The sequence below is a fragment of the Chaetura pelagica genome, unplaced genomic scaffold (assembly GCF_000747805.2).
Source record: "Chaetura pelagica isolate M959 unplaced genomic scaffold, ChaPel_1.0 scaffold166, whole genome shotgun sequence".
Taxonomy (NCBI): Eukaryota; Metazoa; Chordata; class Aves; order Apodiformes; family Apodidae; genus Chaetura; species Chaetura pelagica.
This window is the reverse complement of record NW_009953758.1, coordinates 3,067,468-3,089,993: the sequence shown is the minus strand read 5'-3', so window position 1 is coordinate 3,089,993 and position 22,526 is coordinate 3,067,468. Positions and strand designations below refer to the sequence as shown.

The window sequence follows — 22,526 nt, the reverse complement described above, 5'->3', positions numbered from 1 at the left end:
ACTCTTTCCTTGCACACTGGTTTAGCAAGGTCTGTGAGCTGCAGTAAGATGAAACAATACAGACATGGGAACAGGCCAGGAAGACAGCACTTCTCTCTGCTCTGACACCTCTACACTCTGATTCTCTTTTATAAAGTAGGAAGAATGTTGATAGTACTAATAATATCTTACAGGTGACTCAAGTGGCATTTCATTTATACCCATAATGTGCTCTGCGACTCTTAAATGAAGGGCAGTGAAAAAAATGTGGAGTAGGCTATCCATTAAGACATAAAATAGCTAGCCAGATGCAAACAGATCAAATCTGCAAACAGATCAAATACACATATTTAAGAAATTTAGTTGCTCAGGTGCTATGGGATAGAGTGCTAGCATTTTAGCTATCCCCACATCTCCAAAAAGCAAAACTTCTTCCTCTAGAAAACTGCCCCTCCAGTCCCTCCATGTAATTCTGTTTATATTTTCTAATTTAAATTAAAACAATCTTTCCAAGATGCAGCCAAGCCTACTAGCTAGCCAGAAAGGCCCCTTCCCCAGCTAAGCTCTCTGCTAGAAGCTCAGCAAAGTTCACCACAGGAAGTAACAGGTGGGGTCTCCAAGAGATTCCCAGCACTGGCCACAACTACTCTTAAGCCACATGAGAGCCAGACCTGCTTCACGCTTGTCACTGTTTATCAGAGAATATCCTCTGCAACTCACGACCTGTATTTCTGAAGGCCTTTATTCCTTAATTGGAGCACCCATGCTTCAGGCCCAAGTGACAGACATCTGCATTCCAGTGCACATTTCTGGACACAATGCAAAAAAAGGTCCACGCCTCAGCCTGGTATTTTATGCCCATCACTGAAATGATGATAAATATTTACTTCTAAGAAAATGCTAGGGGAAAAATAGTTGAAAATGGTGCCTTTTGTTGCAACACATTAAAATACCTATATAATCTTGCTGATGGGTCTGCAAAGATTTACTCAACAGTGACTATGAACTCTTGATGCCAAAGACAAAAACTCTTTCAATGGTGTTAAAATTCTAGGAATGAGCAAGAAATCAGGGGAAGGAAGACACAGCACCCTGACTTCACGTTGCTTCTTCAGGATCTAATCCTTTTTTAAATTGGCATGGTGTTCTTGGCATAGCAATAATACCAGGCGAAGCTTTAATGCAACTGTGCTTTTTCAGATATTAAATTTTTAACTTCCAAAAGTGTTTGCAGAGATTTTATCTGTTTCATAAAAATGCTAAATATTAATTCCCCTATCTTTAGTCCATCTAAAAAAAGGTGAAAGGGTGAAAAATAAGGTTGGAGGATGCTGGGAAGAGAGGATACTGTGAGTCTAGGAAAACAGCACATGGACAAAGAAGAAACAGATATTTAAAAATGGAGGAAGAAAGCAGAGTACTTTGACAGTCTCTTCTCAAATGCTCATGCAAAGCACACTAGCAACATGTTGCAGAAACACCTTCTCCACAGGAACTATCCCTGTGGACACTGGGTAGCACATTTTCTGCAGTTGTCTCACTGCCCGGCAGCAGCACTGGTGTTGCTCACAGCAGCGCTGTCAGAAAGCATTCACCATACTGCAAGTTCTACCTCCCCTTCAGTGTTAGAATCAGGGTTAGAAACTGCTGAGTATTTTAATTTCAGGCAAGATCACTCTCTGTAATTTAGAAAGGCAGGAGTTGGCTGGCAGCCACCCTCACTAGAATCTCTCTCTTCTACCCTCACCATTCATAACTCAAAATGAAACTACTGTCCTTGATTTTCATTTATCTTGCTCTCAGACTTGCTAGCAATGATTACTCACTACTTATGCCTTTGTAGAGATTACCAACAAAAGAGGCAAAATGTAGAATAATTGAGAAGGGATTCTCCAAGATTTTGTTTTGTTAATTATGTGCAGCTCAAATCTCTGGTAAACTTTACAAGGGAAAAACATTTTCCTTACACAACTTCTAACTGTTTCACTTCAGTTGAGGGCTTCAAGCTCCTGCTGCAGCCCTTCAGCAGAAAGAGGAACTCAAGGATTATCACCTTTAAAGCACGCATGGTGCCTTGTTTTCTTGTCAAAGAAGAAAGCTATTCAGCTCTTCTTTAAGCATCACAAATAAGAACATTTCTCTTCTCATGCAGAACATGTACCACTGGCATACGTTCGATCAAATTATATTCAGCACTTTCTTTTAATAATAATTTTGTGTGGGAAGTTCTCTGAACATGGACCTGCATACAGCAAAGAGACTCACTGGGTCAAGTAAAGTCAATTTTATACCTTCACACGGCATCCACTCTTCAAACTGCTACCCTGACCACTGTAATCTAAGCTTTAAGATAAGGAGCTGTGCGTTGAGATAACAGCCTTGAAACAGAGCTTTCATATAAAAGGCCAAAGAAAATGCCAGCTGTTCTATCACTAGTATATCCCCTTTTCTCCCTATGGTGAGAGGTTATCAACAAATCCATGTAGTTATTTCTCACTTTAAAAAAATAAAAATTCATTAACCTCATGTAGCTCTGCAATCAGAGAGCTTCTTTTAAATTGATGTATCTGGGTTTTATCCGCTTTGTCTGAGATTCTCTGCTTACTGATCACAGATTATTCCTCCATTTTCACCCTGTTAAAAGCCAAACAAAGCATCTTTTGGAATTATCTTGTCTGGGTTTGTTTTTAACATCTAGAGCACCCTTTGTTTCCAAGAGCTTTGGTCACCTATCTCCTGTTTTCTCATATGGGTCTGTAACCTGCACAAACACTACAGAAGTGAGAATCTCTGCTGCTGGTTTGGATTAGCGGGTGTAGGGCCTGCTTAGGACCATGATAAAGCTGTGCTTCTTAAAAAAAATATCTTTCAGAGCATTTCAGGACCTCAGAACACAGGGGCACTGCAGTAAAGTCAATTAAATTTTAGTATTTTCCTTAAGTATTATGTCCAAGTGTTCCATTTTTCTATACCTGTCTGCTTGGAAACACTTTCTATACCTATTTGCTTAGAGAGTTATGGTCAAAGGTGACTCTAACAAATCATTAAACAACGAAGAGAGTAAAACAAATAATGCTATCCAATTAGAGCTGCTTCAAGTGAATTGAAATGACAAAGCTAGCTCCATAAAGAATGTGTTTCTGTTTCTCCAGGCTAAATTTGGGATCACAAGCAGAACTTAAAATCTCAGAGACCTGAAAAAATAGAAATGAACTAATGTAGGTCTTGCCTGGATGCATAAAACATGTAAAAAAGGTGGCAAGACTCCTAGTGAGGTTGAAGAATGGTCATGGAAATGTAACGGATGAGGTTCAGTTCAAGTAAGGGACATGCAAGTACAACAGTATTTTGTTTTACACCTTTACACCTTTTGAGGCACCTGCCTCTATGGCTACAAACCAGAAATGATGGAGAAGATACAAAGGCAAGTCCTTGGCTCCATGAAGCAGCAGATGTACACGTATCACAGGCTTCAGAGAAGTCTTTTTATCGCATACTTTAAAGGACACAGAGAATTAGAAGGGGCACTTAAGTTTCTTACCTTCTTCCTATTTATTTTCTCTCCCTGTCTCGCTTCCCTCTCCTCCACAAAATGTGTCTCTCTCTGCATTTCCCATATCCTTTCCTAAGAGGTCACTCTATTACCCAAAGAACTGCCAAAGAAAACAAACTATCAAGACGGCATCTCTCTTTCTTAGTCGGAAGGCCACAGAGACTGCTCTCAAAAAGGCTTGGTCTGAGTACATTTGCCTGTTGAATTTTTGGATACTAACTGCCCAGGGAGGTAATTTTCTGGTAGAGGATATGTGGGGGGTGTAATAAAGGGTGAAGGAAAACTGTTCTTTTTGCAATTTGGTTATGTCCTAAAAGGATAAATGACTAAAACATAGACTATATCAGTATACACCACATGGACTGGCCTCCAGCTTTGCAATATAATATATACAGTTTACACATATAATGTTAAATAATAATATAATAAAGTTATTCTGTTCAATTCTAACACAACTTGCCTTTTCCTTTTGAAAGGTAGAGTTTACAGCTACAAACAGGTGACAGAGGAAATCTGCGTGTTTGTTCCCTATGTTAAAGAGCAGACAGGATAGACCACCACAAGCATCCTCCTCTTAAGAGTTCAGAGAGACCAGCTAGAGGTCCGAGAATTAAAAATGCCCTATTGAAACCCGCAAAACTTTTGAGAGCATCACACACAGTGCTTCAGGCATCTTTGCTGGCTACTTCTCCGTTTAAGATGAGAACAATTGCAGCAATGAACACTTTCACTCAAATTAAATGCAACTTTGACTTTCCCGGCACACCACACACACAAAAATTTTTCTGGGGACTTTACCTCTACATCAGACACCTTCATGCGAGTGCCCTCTTTTCCCACAAATATATCATCAATGTCGACGAGGATATAGCGATCAAGTGTGAGACAGAGGCGCTTGCCAGTCAAGTAGGCAATGGCGTCCACAAAAATGAGTTTGTGCAGCCAAAAGTTGAGGTTATTGCCAAAGAGAACCCGCTGGATCCCATCATGCAGACCCAGGTCCTGCACTACTGTGGCATGCAATGCTTTGTGGGTGGCCAGGTGAGGAATGGACTCCGAGGACTTTGTGCTGGCCAACAGCACTGGCTCGTAAGTGCTGTGGTTTGACTGGAATACAGTCCAGTCATCACCAGGCAGTGGACCCTGCTCCACCTCATTAGCCCGGGTGACATAGAGCAGGGAAGCACTAGGGTTGATGTGATAGTCCCGCAGGCCCAAGTTGGAATGTAGGAAAAGGGGGAAACCCTTGAGTTGTGCACTGAGCAGGCTGTTCTCGTTGGCTTTGAAAAAGCCTATAATCCCCACTCCATACTCTACACAGTATTTGTCCAGCAGCTCTCTGTTCCAAGCATCTAGGTTCACATATTTAAGGATGTTCTCATAGATAACCAGAGCATAGCGTCCTCGATCTTTGTCTGTCAGGGTGGGCATATCCCCTTTGCCAGGGGCAATTTCTGTCCTGTATTTAAACCGGCTAGATTCCAAGATAGCCACTATTTCCTGCCCCAGCTGGGAGTAAATGCTTTCCACAAAGACCAGCACCACAGGATCTGTGCGTGAGGTGTCCACAGATTTCGTGAGCCTCCAGCTGGCTTGTGGTGGGATCAAGACACGGTGCTGGTTGCTGCAGTCACTGAAGGGCAGGGGTGGTGGCTCCTTGATTTTGGGACTGTTAGTGACGTAGTAAGCCAGGATGCACATGGAGATCAGGCTGAATGCAATGAGCAGTAGGATTAATCTGTGGAGCTCCAGCTGACGCACATGCCGCACTACTTTCCACAACTGAATCATGGTGAGGCGGGCTGCCCACCCCCTTCTTACACTCTGCACCCACGTTGCTCTTGAAATCTCCAGTGTCGCTGCGGCAGTACCCAGCAGCAGCTTGCAAAAAAGAAAAAGCAGCTGTGGAGAGAGACAAAGCTAAAGCAAACAGCTACAAGGCTAGACTCCCAGGGATCTGCCATTTATCTCAAGTAACCATGGCCCTCAATTTCCATCGCTCTTTTGTGTGCTTCCTCCTGGTCCTCTCCTCTCACTCAGGAAAGTCTTTCAGAAGAGTGAGATTTCCTGAATCTTGTCTCCAACAGCAAATCAGTCTGTCATCCTGTGAACAAGCAGTTTCAGCTCAGCCTTCCCAGGTGTCCTGTTTCTCATTTAGCTGTTTCACATTCACATCATGGCACTTTCTCTTTGCATCCTGCAATATAAAAAGAAAAAGTAAACACTCAGTATGCATTAATGGTATTTAACAGGTTTGAGATGTAATGGCAGGATCAACAGGTACCGGGTGGGCAGCATCACTTGCCTGTCAGCAGGCACACCTGTTCCCTGGAAAGCAATGCACTCCATTTGTGTGGGAAATGGCAGAAAAACCGTACTGGCCCTTGGAAGAAAGGTCCTGAACAGTGCACAGGGATGCAGCATTTGCCTTGGTGAGATTCTCACAAGCTACAGTGAACAGAGCCAGTGTACCTGGCTGTCTCCCACTCCTCTTTATGCCACCTACCAGAACACATGAACCCCACCCCTTTTATTCTAGCCTATATTTCAAAATTACCAAGAGCCCTCACATTCTCTGACTTGTCCTGTTTTGATACTTACGATGATGTGTCCTTGCCAGTGAGCTCCTAGGCCCTTGGCATATGGCTGTTCCAAACTCAGCAAGATTCCTCAAATTCCCACCACCTCTCTTGCCCCACAATTCCCAGTTTCCATGGTTTCACTCCTCTCTACAAGGCTGCCCCACTTGTCCTGGGAACTCATGTTCTTCCAGGCCTCTCAGAACATGCCTATGGAGGGGTATAATCCCCTCAGGCAACCCAGAGCCAGGGGCACAGGATGCTCGTGCACTGCACACCTAATCGCTGCCAATTGATTCCGTGGCAGTTGGAGAGGAAACATCGCCTGAAACCTTCCCTTATATGCCACTGAAGAATCAGTGGCAAATCACCAACAGCACAACATAAATCTGGGTTGGTCTCAAATGCGTGAAAGCTTGGTACAAAGCTCCCTCACCTCCTGCTTCGTGTTTACGACAGCACACTATTTCACCATATGTTGTTATTTTTCTAGGATAAAATGCTCAACAAAGCCAACAAACATAAAACCATCTAAAACATAAACAGCAGGGAAAGTAACTAAATTGCTCTGTGATTTAAAAATAAAACAAAATCACTATGTAGTTCACTCCCTTACCAGAAATGTGACTTATCTAAAGCAACAATACCCAGGTGTGCATTACTGGGGATACAGGCACATTTTTGGAGAGTGACGGCTGCCCTTCCCAGCAGAGTGCAAGTACACCCTGAATGCCAGATGTTGCTCATCAAGTCAGTCAGGCCTCAAATGAGCTCTCTGTAGAAGTTAAAAAAACCTTCTTTCTCTCAAAGCCTTCTTTATTCACACACCCACACTCCTGAAGATGTGCTCCACCACATAAAATCCCTGTAACCACCTGCTCAACTGCCACAGCTTACAACACCAGGAGGCACAAGAAAAGTGATAACTAAAAGATGACCAAAACAGTTCTACATCATTTCTCCATTCCTGATACGGAGTCTTTTTGCTTCTAACATTCTGTTAAAACAAAGAATATTAGAAAACTAGCTTGTCCATGAGTTTAACACAGATGCAAGGCTTTTATATAATAAAGTCAGGGTTTTATCAACCAGCTGCACCAAAAAAAAAAACCTACTTGTGAGATGCTTATTTTGCTCCACCAGAAAAGAATTACTAGTGAGGCAGATGATTATTTGCAATTTGTATTACTAAACAGAAAAAAATCCTCTGACTCAGGGAAAATACCAGTTCACAAATGAGGCCAGAAGTCCCACTCTAAAGACTCCCGACAGGCTGTTTTCCAAACTGCTGGTGCTGCTTGAAGCAGAGACAAAAAAACCCAAGCAGATTTTACATGAAGAGATACAATATTGTGACAGCAGATGGACAAGAGTCAAGAGCGCTCTTTACACAAGCCTTATAATGATCATTATATCAAATAACTTCTATGCTGTAAGCTTAGCAGAGCAGGGACTGGCTTGTGTAGCGCACAATGAAACCTTAGCCTCGATGAGGTCTTCAGAATAGCTGTACACCATAAATGTAAAGTATATTACAGAAGTAATTTTCCACCGGAGAAACCGAGACATAGCACATCTTTCTGAAGGTCGCACTGCAAGGCAGCAGATTAATCAAGATTTTAAAAAAAACTGAAGAAACTCTGTTCCCCAGCCTCCAAATGTATTGAGTCTCCATTCCCAAATGGCCCTCTGTAATGATAGGGCTGGCTTTGGAAATCCAGTTCAGTCAGTGACAATAAGCTGTGTTTTCTTCAACACAGACAACAAATCATCTTCCATTTTTGTCTCTACATACTGTTAACTTTTTATCGGAAAAAGGGCAAAGGGAGAGAAGGGGAGAAATTACTATGCGAAGATGCAAAGAAGAGAATTCAGATGCTTTTCTCCTGTTTTTGTTACTGAAGTGACAACTGATTTTAAACACATGACTCTATGGACTGAGTAAAGGATATGGTTTCTAATTCCAGCTGAAGTCAACTTCAGTCCCAGTGACACACCAGGATTGCCAGTGTGTCAGGACAGTAACCAAAAACGTATGACACCTTTCAAAAGCAACCAGGAAAATTACCTATTCATCTCCACAATGAGCTTTTCCCATCTCACTGACTCTGCAAGGAAGGCTCCAATGTTACCAACCTGGTGCTTGGAACTAGAGCTCCAAACTCACATTGAACTGCAGCGAAGCAGGAGCCAGTGGAGGCAGAATTCAGCAGGGCAGAGAGAGGCAGAGAAACATAGAATAAATGCTGTATCTTTTTTATTAGGTGAATTCCCTGTAAGATATAATATGTACACAGTTCTATGCGCATCAGCTACTATGAGAACTATTCTTTGTTCTATTCCTGTGCAACAAATTCATGCAAAACACTCCACTTTGATTTCTACATCCTCAATTTCAACTGAGAAGATTGAGAATTGCAAGTCAGTGCCTTCCCAAATAGCTTACATAATTTTGTTTTTTAATCTCACTGCATAAAATGGAGTAATTAAACTATTATGGATTCAAAGATTCGCTATCTTAACATGCATTAGACAAGAAGATGGTTTTGCAGGAGAAAATAATGTAAAGAGGGACTTATAAGCTCAGGAGCCCACGTGTTGCCTGCAAAAACTTCTAAGCACATACTGAGAGCATGCTGATCTACGCAAAAACCTGGCAAAGTACCATACTGCTGTTACAACTTCTTAATCCCAAAACATCAACCTGGAAAACACTTCTCTTCCCTGGTTACACTCACTCACCTCTCCAATTTCATTTTAAGTGTTGAACTGAATATTTTGCAAAGAGCTGTACCTTCAGTTTCCTGGTTATCAGTATAAAAATCAAAGTCGCAAGAAAAGAGGATCATTCTGTAGAAAAAAGACGAAACTAGAGTTTAAGCTAGGCTGCCACACCTGCAGTGCCCAGCTGAGGGGCAAGAGGGAGAGGAACCCCCTTTGCTGGACACTTCTGAATCATAGCAGTGTTTTGAAAACAATGACTCCATTCAAACCTCTAGCAAAGCTCCCAAACAACCCTCCATTTGTTACATGGGTGAGCTCAAAAAAAACAAATTAGAAAAAAAGGCCTGTATCAGATTGCTGCTCAAGAATCTGTCAGCTCCAATCTCTTTAACAAGGCTTCACAGCCAGAGGGCATGCCAGCTGGCATAGTATGCATTTCGCTCTTTGGGGACCACATAAACTGGTTTAGGTTCAAATGAAAAAGAGAAAAAAGCAACATAACAAATACATCAACTAAAATTTATATTAAAAGGTATGAGAGCTGTCAGAAACCACCCATACCCAAAACGAAAAGCCCAGAAAGATCTAAAAGAAAAAAAAAAAAAGTAAGAAAGAAATCACACTGAAAATTCCTCCTTAAAAGAAAATAAAAATACCTTTGTCCTCTTTAGAGATCATACTCCTTGAAATCTAACACCACAAAAAACTCCAGGTTTATTGATAAATTAGGGTCTTTTCCAAACTCCTGCCAGGACTGCTTGAGTGCTAATTGCAGGAGGCAGCAGTCAGTATACACAGCAAGGATGGAGTGTTTTACCAGTGCAAAGATGCAGGCTCAGCAGGCTCCTGTCCTGCCAGAAAAGCATGGCTGGATCAGACAGCACCAGCCCTAAGGTCATTTATCTCACAAATCATCAGCATTAGGACAAACACTTGATAAAGTGTAGATGTTCTGTTTCCTAGCGATATATGGTGTTAATGTGAAACATAAACCGTTTTGTGAATTATCAGCTGCTAAGCCACATGGTAACTGATGTGATCTGAAAGCAAGACAGTAATCAGAATTGTGTGGTCCTTATGTCTGATCTCCAAGTATTTTCAAGGCTTGGAAATTACTCTGGGGTATCAGTAAAAACGCTCAAGCACTTGTCCAAAACTAGCAACCAGAATGTACATATTTGGGGCTACTGGTACATTCATGCAAAGGCACATGAAAGATAATGGATGTCACTTGACACCTTTATCAAGAACTTTGGTCATTCAAGCTGCTTCCTAACTGAAGCCACAGAAGGTCTGACCACACTAGAACCCAGTGTCATAGATACAGTTCACCACCCCTTTTTATTATTCATAATATAATGTATTTCTGGAACACACTGCAGCAGAATCTTGCCCCTGTTCACTATAGCTTTAATTCAGGGATCTTCAGCATGGTTGTTGCCTTTGGTCCCAGAGGGACTGCAGTAATTGAGTTAGCCTGTAATTGGAGAAGGAATCTGAGTGATTTTCCAATCCATTCCACTTTAACGGTGTCATCGTGACACAAAATTCCTCGTTCATCTACTTGACTGCGAGGCACCAATGCCCCTCCCTTTGTCTGTGGTGGTGTCTGTATGCTAACACTCCAGGTACTGCCCCCATCTTTCATGAAGGTGGCGAACCTGGCAAGTAAGATCAGCAGAGCACAGTGAAGCACACGGCAGAATTATTAGACCCTCATGAGAATGAACGTTGGTTGTATTCCACATATTGGATTAAAAAAATAATAATTACTGTGGCAGTTACAGCCACATTGCAATGTAATTGCCAACCAAGCTCATTTCTGGGCTCTGGGTGTGTTTCAGCTATGCCTCTTTTGGTACAGACCTGTGCTAAGCCAGAAAGCTGCCAGCTGGCCAGCACAGCAGGCTTGAAATGTGTCAGTCTGATGTAAGAGGAGAAGACCTGGGAGATGAAGTAACATTTATTTTTATTTTTTTTATCATCATCCCCAGACAGGTATGTAACTTCACACCTTCTGCAAGAGCAACAAACCGCAGTCCATGGTAAACAGATCTGCATGAACTCCTCTCAGCCCAGCCTGATAGAAACACAGCCACAGGCTTGAGTTTACCCTTGTGCCACTGCAATGTGGTTTGAAGACACCATGAAGGCACAGATCTTGGAGAGGCTGGCTCATGCTGCCAGGCCAGACCCACAAGGGTTGCACAGGAATTTCATGACTTCCCACAAAGTTCTTGCTATTGGGATACATAATGTATCCCTTCCACTGACAACCTAGCTTGCAGCAGATCTTTGTTCTTTTACTCCTTTACAGTACAAGAAAAGAAACATGGGTTTAGTCCTTCCCATGCCAATAACAGAAACATGGCCCAGCACTATCTGCTAGCAACGTAAACAAATCCATTCCTCTGAAAATGAAAACATCGCCCTTATAAGAGCTCCCAGAAAATCTGGTTTTCAGCTCCCTGCCTTCTCCCCACCATACTACACTCACTGCTTAGGGTCATTACAACTGACCTCACTAAGTATAAGAAGCAAGAGAATTTCAAATTTTTGAAGTGAAGTATTCCCTCAAATTGAATGTCAGCACCACAAGCACCTACACGCATGTCTTGGCACACTACACATTTGGGAAGGGAAAACAGTTGTTGCCATGTTTTTCAGCTTGCCTAAATGTCAGATGTGCAAATCGGGAACCTGAAGATTGTTTAAAAAACAAACAATCAACATTTAATCCTTCAAAAGTTGCTGATGGTACTTACTTAATAAAAATAATACGTAGCTTGACAGCTGCACACCTTTGATGGAACAGAAAGGAAAGAGTATAAGTACTGTGGCAGTGGAAGTTTTGCTTAAGTTGCTTTCCATCAACTGAGGGGATGTAACTGCTCTGAGGTTTCACAGGTCTCTGCAATGCAACTGCTCATACAAGAGAAAGGAGGCACCTCCCTCAGAAATAAACAAAGGGGCATCCTCACTTTTCCATTTTATGTGCTGCTGAAGCTCTAACGCCCATGTATCAAATCATCAAAAGAATTGCAGTTCCATTCTGATCATGCCCTTCCTTCTGTTTTTTGCCTCTCCTGACACATAGATCTATGCATGCTTTGATAATAACCCTCTTCTCAAACTGGGTGATGATGTGAGACACCAGCTTCTTTCTGCGGACAGCCACTTGGAGCTGTAGCACAGCAAACTAAAGTTAGCACAGCTCAGAGAGTACCACACAAAGGGTACTCCAAGTTGCTCTCCAATCCCACTCAGAGTATCTCGGTCACCCCAAATGGTGAGAACACACTGTCTTCAGCCTCTTCTTTACATCAGTAATCAACAAGTATACTCTATCATGGTAGAACATCTTCAACTCAACTGTGCGAACAGGAAATAAATATAGCTCCTTTCACATAAGATACTGACAACAACCTCATTTCCATTTAGTCGTGCACCCTGCTTATCACAATTCAGATAAACAATCCTACTGCAGAAAGCAAAACATCTTCTCTGTTGTCTTAAGTAACGTAATAAAGGGGGGAAATATGGTCAAACTATGGCAAAAACAAGACAACTTCATGTCAGTCAGAAGGGCCTTAACATAGAAATGTATCTTATGAGAGTTTATCTGCAATTGCTATGAAAGTAGCCTAACTGTTCTTCCTTTGAGCTACACTTTTAAGATTTCACCCCAATTAGCAAGAAGTTGATCTTCTATATTGAATTGCTTCCTCCTGTCAAGTAACACACAGGAGCTAATATTTTCCAATCTGTTTTGTCTAGGCACATATGACAGTAGAGAACAGGTTTCACACTGTTACACTGAAAGTTCATCCAAACTGACATCAGAAGAAAGCTGTAAGTATGCTTTATCAAAGCATAAAACCTGAGGAAATGCTCTTGTTCTTACCTGTTCTTGCATATTTGCACCAATATTCACATGGTTTGAATTTTCTGGGCTTGTAAAAGAATGGGCCCCACAGGTGTCTACAGCAGCTCTCTCCTGCCTGCCTTCAGCTGCCTTGTCTATTCAAAACACTTTCATCCAGTGTAAGTTAATGGCATATTTCTCAGTCTTTGCAGTTTCTAACATTCAGTTCTCTGTTATTTTGATGTGATCAAAACAAATTTCAGAAAACAAAATATTCACTTTTTTGCTGGTTTGGCTATTGCAAGACAACTTTTAGCACAGTGCAAACTGACTTCAGAAAAAAAGGAGGGGAAAGTGATATAAACAAGCTATGAATCTGGCCTAGCAAAAGCAAAATTAGTAAAAACAAGTAAGAGAAAGAAGAGTGGAGTGAATGGAAAAGGGCTGACTCAATGTCTATGCAGATTACACAGGCTGGCTGAGAAAGTGGTTTGGAGGCCTGGGTTTTGCAAGACAGGAACAAATGCAAACTGTTCTACTGCCCTCACTATGCCCTCACCTGTGCAATAAAAACCATGATCTGTTTTTTCATAAGGGTTATGGCAGAAACAGATCTCAAGAAGGGGAACTCTGTAAAGACAACTGTCAGGGCCCCATGGATCATCTGGTAATGACTGGATTCTAGGCTGAACTTGGTGGCTGTCACTGACTGCCTCAGTTTGTCATGTTTGGGTACTGTTGTGGAGGATGCTGCCTATGTCAGAGGAGGAGGAGGGTGGATGGAGACCCTATGCATGGTAGGTGAGGACAACTCCAGTCTACTGGAGTCTCCTTATGGCCTTGATGGACTCTGCAGCAGCTTCCCACACTAGTAAGTTTTCAATGCATGACAACGTGTAAGTGACAGCAGGAGGGAATCTGCTAGAGGAACAGGGTGATGAAGAGTTATGACTACTGTTAGACTTCTTAATGTGGGTAGAATTATTTTTTTTTCTCAAACCATCTGTGTTTGTAATTTTTACAAAGTCAGAGCAACACACACAGTGCACACTTATTTCCACATGACAGTTTACACTATGCCTCGTTCACTGCATTTTTAAACAATTTCAACCCTGTACCTTCTGTTCCCCAGTGTAGAAACCTTGCTTCTAGACATTCAACAGAGAAATAAGACTTTTAAAAGACACAACTCTCAAATATATTAATTAAGCTGTAATTACATTGATAATTCTTCACATTCCTCCCATTTCATAGACTTAATTCCTACAGTGGGTGCTACACTCTTACATTTTTAATTTGTCAACTGATAAAGAGTATAATTTTTTTCTACTATGAAGCTGCATCTTTAAAATACTCCTTTATGCAGAATCAGTCCAGGACCTCATTAATAACGTAACACTACAAACCCTGGAGCAAAAGCTGCCATATTTATAAGCAAATGTACCCTCTGATAAAGCTTAAGTTTTGTCAGGAAAGCTAAAAACATTGAGGAAAATGTAGATCCTCATTGGGGACTGCAGCTGAAGATAAAAGGATCTGGCTACTGAAAACTGCAAGATGCCCAATTACCAGTTTTGGAGATTAAACAAGCTATCTTGGAGACTGCTTTCCAAAATCTAAAGGTAATAAAATTCACAATAAAATGCATTGAACTACTGAAAATCTGATTAATTTTTCATTATTAACATAGAAACTATTTATGTTTTGAAGTAAGAAAATATTTCCATTAATAAATTTAGTTTTGAAGTCTAGTTTTAGTTTCTCACAATGGAAAAACATGTGCTTAACCTTCACATCTTGCCATCTTGCAAGCTTGTGTATCTATAGGCTTAAACAATTATGAAACTCTTTCATATGTAGCAGTAAGATATAAGGTCAGATATTATCAGAAGTGAGACTTGAGAAAAAGCATTCATAACACTTTATTATGATACTTAGTCTAAAGCAGCATTCATTTATTTTTCTTTCTTAATAAATCTTCAACTTGGTTCAGGTAATTGAATTGAAAACAGAAAATCCCAGTAACTTTTCTCAGTTGAAATGGAAAGAACACAACTGCTAGAAATTCTCTCCATGTAGAAATGTGCATCAGCCTGTATGGCAAAGCATTCAGTAGGAAAAACAACCAACTTATCTTGGTCTAGCCTGGCAGAAGGTATCCAGTCTATGAAATGCACTGCAAAAAACCCAGTGACCTGATCCACCAACGGTGTCCAACAACATAACCACTTACCAACACAATAGTTCTACTAACATGGTGGGTCTTCAACTTTCTTGCAATGTTTTTGTACTAAGACTTGTCCCACAAACAAGGAAACAAAATGCTTTATAAACAGTAAGTATATGAATCTCCATGCATGCCTCTGTGAACTTCTCCATGTTAGGAAAATAACAGCCATGGCACCATAACTAGCACTGTAGTGAAGCTGTGCAATGACACTAATATTATTGAGCACCAGAGCCCTGTGTTTTCTGCCACCATTTCATGCAAATTGATATCCCAGCTGACCTTTGCCTATGCAGACAGGCTAGCTGATAGCACTTGCTGTAATACAAACACTAATTTTCCCACGTCTAGCAATTACCTTAAGATAAAACATGGCTGCTCTTTAACAGAGTATAGAAAATAGTGAACTAAGTGAAAAATTCTGCACCCAAAACGAGAAGAGGGATTTATTACAAATCATTGTATAAAGAGCTAATGCAAACAATGCTCAATAAAATAGTGCCAAATACACTCCTTATCCCACCATACCTACTACCCCACATTAAGAAACATGATCTAGAAAAATAAATATAGGAAAGAAAGCATACAGAGAGACAATTAGTCAGGTAAACAACTTGGAAATGACTTCTGGATGAAACAGGTTCACAAGAGTGGAGAAAGGGACGGAGGATTTGGCAGTAGAGACTGGAAGACTGTTCCAGGAATAGGAGGTAGTACAAAACAAAATGCAAAGCTGAGAGTAGGAGGAAGAGATAAAGGCAGGAGTGCACAAGGAGTCAGAGGGGAGTAGGAGAAAATGACAGCACACATTGCTTAAGGAAGCAGAAACATAGAGCCTAAAGACAGAATTTGTGTGACACATTAGGTCTAACTTGCCTACTTTTAAAATGGTAAATTCTTTAATAATAAAAAGAAGCAGAGTCTAAAAAGCTTAACAGCTCATCTTCAGACACAGATTTCCAGCAGAAATACACTAGCATGCTTACAGCTTATGTGTTTAATGCTGATGGAAGAGAGCCCATAGAGTCTAAAATTCACCATGTCTTGCAATATTCTGAACACATCCCCCTAATTATTTCATCTGTATCCTGACTAAAGCCACTGCTGATTCGGTTCTGAAAATCTAATACACTTGCAGTACTGTTTAACTACATTCATCCCTTCCCTTTGTCCAGAGAGAAGCACTTGGGAGCAAAAGAACTCAAGCACTGCATTAGGCATTGAAGTTGCCTCAACTACATTCTTGCTTTTTTGCCCTTTCCTTTACCATACAGAGTAAAAGCAGTATTAGCTAGTTCACAGTGTGTATTACCTACATTAAAGAATAGCCACAATAAAACATTACAGAAGCTAAAATTCCAGCATTAACATTGAAATCTCAAGTACAAATGTGCTAATTGATCTCAGTGAGGTAATAGATACTTTACAGTTTTCAGATCATTTAACACTAAAATCTTGTGCACAGATGTGATGGGAGAGAAACAACCACATTTAAGAGCATTTCAGTAACTCACACTTGGTAGAAACACTGTAACTAAGTAATTTATGCTTTTTAGTAGCCTCATATTAGATTGACATTATACTTCCAGACAAGATTTTTTCTTTTTCTACTCAACATTGCTGCAAAGGGGAGAGTAAAGGTAGGCTGGATATCCAAGCTCTGTTTTTTCTTACCTTTGTCACAGTGGCCAAAACACAAGAATTAAATAATTTTCAGCATGACAGCAACTTCAAAGAGCTATAGTTATGTTACTAAAAAGTAAATCATGGCAAATGAATTGGGGTTTTTGCAGAGTTTCTGCAATAATTTGAAATGCTCTGACTTTGTCCTCTCCCATGAAGTGCTGTGGCTTGCAGAACATCTGTGATTGCAAGTGTTAATGGAAAGCACATTCAAAGGACCTGCTGACATTTTAATACCTGCAGCAAGAATCTTGCCTTGGTGCTTTTACGCTTATTTCTGCCCACAACCCCCTTTGCCTCCCTGTTATTTCCCCAACCAATTTATCTGACATGACCAGGCAGCACCTCAAGGCAGCTGGATGCAACCCAGTCACTTCTGCGCTCGCTAGGCACTGGCTTTGCTGCCTGACTCCCCTTTCAGCTGAGAGGGCACAGGCAAATGCACAAATTCACTACTGTCCCACTACCTTGGCCAGGAGAGCAGACCTGCACACCCCCCTCCTCCTCGCCTAATCACATCTGCTGGTTTGACAAATACATCACTCATTAAATCTCTGGAAACCCACAGATGCAGCTCTTGGTTTCAGTCCCTTGTTTCCCTCTGCTCAGTGAGGCAGCCCACTGGCAGCAGTGCCAAGAGATAACTATCCCTAAGCAGTGCCAGTGAGCATGTGTAGGGGTTCCCAAGCCATGTCCTCATTCAGCTCCTCCAGAGTTAAGGAAGGGTGACAGTTTTCTAACTGATTCCTACACATGTACACTGAGGACCCAATTCTGTCCCCTCATCCAGACACCTATTTTCCAGAGCATTCAGACAGGAACACTCCACAGCTGGGGAACTACCAGGGAAACTAGTGCCCTTTTTGGCTTATTTCTCTCCTCACATAGTTAAAACAGAAGGGGCAGAAATAGGAACAGCATTATTAGGGGAGATGAGATAGGGTGGGATAACAAAATCTTCAACTTCCCCTTTGCACAATGATCCACAAACATCAGAAATAGGTTAAAAGACCATTTTTAAAACAGTTAGAGAGCTCTTCATGTACCCTCTGGGAGGGAGCTAGACATTATCCTAAAAGCTAGGGAATTTTGAGAGTAAGACTGAGTTCAGCCCTTTACTCCACTTTTAACTTGTTAGGCTTACACATTTCCTGAACCCCATCTGTAAAATGAGGATCATGTTACATAGGAAGACACTAAGCAGTGAGGCCTCAAGAGCATTATTTGAAAATATCAAAAGGAACTGATATCCTTCTGTTACCTGAGAAAAAACAGAAACTACAAAACAGTGGGACTGCCACTTCTGGCTGCCCTACTGCAGACACCCCAGAGAATGAGATTAGAGACAGAAGGTGAAAAACCTTCCAGCAGTTCTCAATTAGCAGAAGGATTGTAACTCAGTTTGGTTTGCTGACAGCATAGAGGTTGTTCTATGGGAAGGGTGAAAATTCTATTCCCCTCCACTGCATCTGCCAGGTTCCCATACATTTATTTTTCTTCGCTGCTGCTATTTGCTTCAAATGGGGGAACCATGCTCATTCAGCAAGGGCCACCACAGAGCTTAAACTACTGGCAATGGCACTTAATTTACTGGGAAGGGAAAAGTGAGTGAATTCATTTTTTGGTCAAATTGCTTATATGAAAAATCACCTTGGACTCCTCAAATGGTAGGAATACAAATACGAGAAGATATTTGAATCCTCTGCCTTTTCAGAGAGAGGCACATTTTCTTTCACAATCCTAAACAGACTAATGTCAATCAACCAATTTAATGTACACAGGCACAACTGGTGTCACAAATCCTACTCCTAAACTACCCTACCACCTAAGAACAGACACCTTAACTTCTATCCCCCACTCCTTACAGAAATCCAAACCAGAGCAACTGTACATGTATCAGTGGGAGCCACTGGAGGTCTGTGTTATGTGCTCTTCCACATTCCCCACCACCTTCACCTCAGGAAAAACATTTGGCCTTTACACAAATATATTCTGCACTTGAATCTTCAGCACACAATATGAAGTGGCCACTAAGCACCACAGAAATGCTGAAGAGCTACAAGACACTAAAGCAGAGAGAGGTGAGCTTTTCCATTTGGTCTTTTTCACTTCCAAAAGGAGGGTCTCCGCATTACTTCAGCTCATATATGGGGATAGGAAAAAGCAAGGTTATGCTTCCTTTGTTGTACAATACCCAACTTTACAACCTTTTGTGCAGAAGAAGGCAGCACACTGGATCGAAAGCAGCTTTTGAAATGGTAAGCAACAAAACAGATCCCTTTGAGGAATATTTTGCATTAAAGATGGCTTCAAATTTGCAGTGAAAGATTCCAGCACCAGCCATTTTCTGAGAACAATGTGTGCACTCTCTCCACCAGCCCTTGTGCCTGGCTTGCTGGCTGTGTAGTAAGTTTGTTATTGCCCTAAGGGAGTATTAGATAATGAAGAGCTCCAAGCTTTCCTTTCACTTCATGCCTGGGCTCATCCTAACGTGTGTAGGCAGGCTTAGTTTGCAGACTTTTCTTTTCAATCTCTTCCCCTCCAATTTTCCAGCAACATTTTTTATAAATGAGCATTACCAACTGTCTCTCATGAAACAAGCTTATTGAATCCATCACCATCTTTAGAGTATTTCAGAGACTACAATGATGTTCTCAGCTTTCGAACACACCCAAGTGCTTTTACTGCTCTAGGTGACTCCCATCACTATGCATTAGAAAACAGGCGCCCCAGGAAGTGTGGAATAAGTTGTGACAACAGAGACACATCCATACACACTAAAGTGGCAACACCTGGCTGAATGGGAGCTTGTGCAATCAGACTTCAATCGCAGTTCCAGGCAAGTGGCTGCATCCACTCAAGAAATGCCTCTGAAACACTGCAATTTTACTGAGCACATAAAATGGTTGGTTTATGATTATGGACAGAAGTGGGATTAAACGGCTTTACATTGTGTTTCACCTAAGGTGAACAGACTTGATACATAATTTTCAAGTGGTTTTAAACAATGGAGAACATTTTTATTGAAAGACCATTTGTATTATTTTTTAGAAATTTCTTTGAAATCATGAAAACAGAAAAGCTGCATAGGAGGCTGCCTGACAATTCCAGCAGTGAGGTAAAACACAGGATTCCTGGAGTTAGAAGCAGGTCATCTTTAACATTCAATTCAAACTATTGCACTGAATGGCCTATAGAGAAGCCAGATCCAAATATAATACAGAAAAAAATTCACTGATATTTTAGCTAATCTGAAACATAAGCAAAGACAATCACTCTTCCTCATCCTTCATGAGCTGAAGCTGGGGAGTGAAGAGGGAGGGCAGAGAAGGAATTGAAAATTGTGTACCCTTGTCCATATAGACACATTGTAGAGGGAAGGTTTTAGGCAGCAGAAGCGACATCTACACAGTTACTTACAAAGCAGCCTAACCATCTGACTACATTTGTTACTGCAAAAGGAAAAAACAAAGACCCTTAAGAGAAGAGTCCCTGTGAGAAGTTCCTGGCCTGTGTTCCAGGCCAAGCTCTTGCTTCTTTCATCTGCAGTGTTTGGCCACATTGCAGATGCATCCGTACTGTCAGCATGAATTTGACTGGTTCATTAAAGAACATTTTTAAAGGCCCAACTTCTGTTTAATGTGCTTGAGTAGGAGAATGGCAGCTGCATCTCAGCTTGAGAATCAAGGAATTAGTTAATGACCAGAAAAACCTTAGTGTTCCAAGTGAACCTTATTTCCCAAGGAACTAAAAAAATAGATATAAAACACATTGTTAACCAAAGGGTCTTCTTTTACTAGTTTGTGGTGAAAGGAAAAAGAAAATAGAAATTTCCAGTTCTAAGCTTTGAAGTTGCTAAACACTAACTTAGCACCACTAGCTTTGCCCTTGAGATGGAAATGAGAATTTAGATCACTGTGTGACAAACCATTAGAAATTACGGCTGCATTCAGGAATATAATCTGATTTTTAAAATGTTCTATCTGTAATGGCTTTCATCTTTATGATGACTTCACCAGTTACTGACACTGCTGATGCCTGTTCATCTTCCAGTCAGGTACCCACAACAAAGTGACTACAAAGGCTCAAGGGAGTATCTATTTATAGTGCAGTGTGAGCTGTAGCCTAGGCAAAGGTATGCAGCTGTAACAAGCTTCCTTGTATTTTTCAAGCACATTTGAGAGCCACCAGCTCTTCACAGGCCAGATTTCATCCTCCTCTAGCACATTTCAGAACCTGAATTTAACCCAGCGGCAAGATGCAGACATCCAAACAGGGAGAGAAGGAGAGCAGGAGGAGAAGGAACTAACAAAGGGCTTAATGAGCAAGAAAGGTAGCAGGCATATCATTGGAAGCTACAAGCCCTGACAACTCCACTTAGTGCACTGCCTAGTACAGTCACTGAAGAGCAGTTCCTTCATCCCCTCCTGAAAGCATTGTCCTTGCAGATGATGACTGGTTGACAAGTAGTCAAGTAACAAGGCATGAAAGAAAAAAATATTTTCTTGTAACAACCTAGGTAACAATTAGATAAGGAATAGCAAAGATAAGCACACAGATTCAAACTCCTACCTTTAAAAGTGAAATCCTCAAGAGAAGTTACTCTCTCAAAAAGGGTCTGAGAGCCAGCAATCCAAGGAAAGACGTGGAGCCAAAGGGAAAGCAACAAAACCTAATAACTGCTTTTCACAAAAATAATCTATAAAATGAGTTGGCCTTTTGGGAGAAGGGCAGCTGGGCTGCACAGTTGGTAGTCAGCTGAACCACTATTAGTGGCAGGGTCTGCCTTCCCTTCACTCAGTGTTGCCAAAATGTCTCAGATAATTTTGTGAATCTAAGGATTCTGGAATTTTAAGTGCAAACAAATGGAAAAATTAAAACAAATTTATGCTAGAAGAGAGCATAACACTGCTGAGCATAAGCACCACGTATGGCATATACCACTAGCTGGCACAGCACGCTGCAGCTACAGGTGAGTGGTGGGGAAAGTACAGTTCCATATAAACAGTCCAAAAGCACAACCCTCTTCCTCCCCACAAACTATCTTGCCTTGCAGCTCCCCTCTGAAAAGTTTCCATGTCACTCCCTGAAATCCCAGGAACAGTGTGCAGAAGGTGGTAGAGACGCATGGTCCAGTACTCAGAATATCATGGCACAAGGCAGATTTGAGATGCTCCTTCAGGGTGGGGATAAAGCTCCATTCCTTCCTTCTCTTACACATTGTGCATCTCATCACAGCAGGGTGTTGAGCTCTATTTGCACGGCAGACAATGGTATCTGGCAGGAGTTGAACGGTCTTTCTAGCAAAGTGACTGAAGAAGCTCACTGCCAGCAAAGGCAGAGCAGGATGCAGAGTGCCCTGCTTTCCTCCCCTGTGCTCCCCAGGCTGCAAGGGCTGCACCACGGACAGCCCCTTCTTTTGTTCCGGTGGCAAGAGGATGAAGGAGAAAAGCAAAACGGCACCACCACGAAGAACAGAACAGCGGCACCTAAACCCACACTGATAAGGTAGATGGAGGCGGAAAACAAGGAAGAAGAGGGGGGAGAGGGAGAGACAGAGAGGCAAGCAGAGAGACGGTGAGCAAGGTGGGAGGAAGGGAAGGGAGGGAGCCCACAAACAGCAGAGCCTGGCACCCTGACAGCTTGCTGCCGGAGTTCATCTTCTGAAGCTGTCACAGATTTATGGATGCCTCCAGACTGACAAGCTGAGGGAAACTACACTCAGCAAATGTATTCAGCAGCAGTAAATTGCTTCTCTTGCTCTAATGTGGCTTGAAGTTTCATGCAGTGAAACTGATCTCATTATTGGGAGGAGCAAACCAATCCAACAGCACACCAGATATGCATACTCAGGCACTATTATTGGAACCTGGAGACTGGAATATATCTGCAGAAGGACACACAAAAATCACTTTC

General features: G+C 41.6%; 1 protein-coding gene across 2 annotated transcripts in view; it reads right to left on the bottom strand.

Annotated features, from left to right (window-relative positions):
• NDST2 (N-deacetylase/N-sulfotransferase (heparan glucosaminyl) 2) overlaps positions 1 to 5,571 on the bottom strand; it is a 23,302-nt gene extending 17,731 nt beyond the window's left edge. For both annotated transcript variants that reach the window (XM_010000761.1, XM_010000762.1), the window contains exon 1: positions 4,331 to 5,571. In XM_010000761.1, coding sequence (XP_009999063.1) covers positions 4,331 to 5,323 — 993 coding nt within the window. In that variant the 5' untranslated portion in view covers positions 5,324 to 5,571. The remainder of the gene's footprint in view (positions 1 to 4,330) is intronic.
• Between the last annotated feature and the right edge of the window lie 16,955 nt (positions 5,572 to 22,526).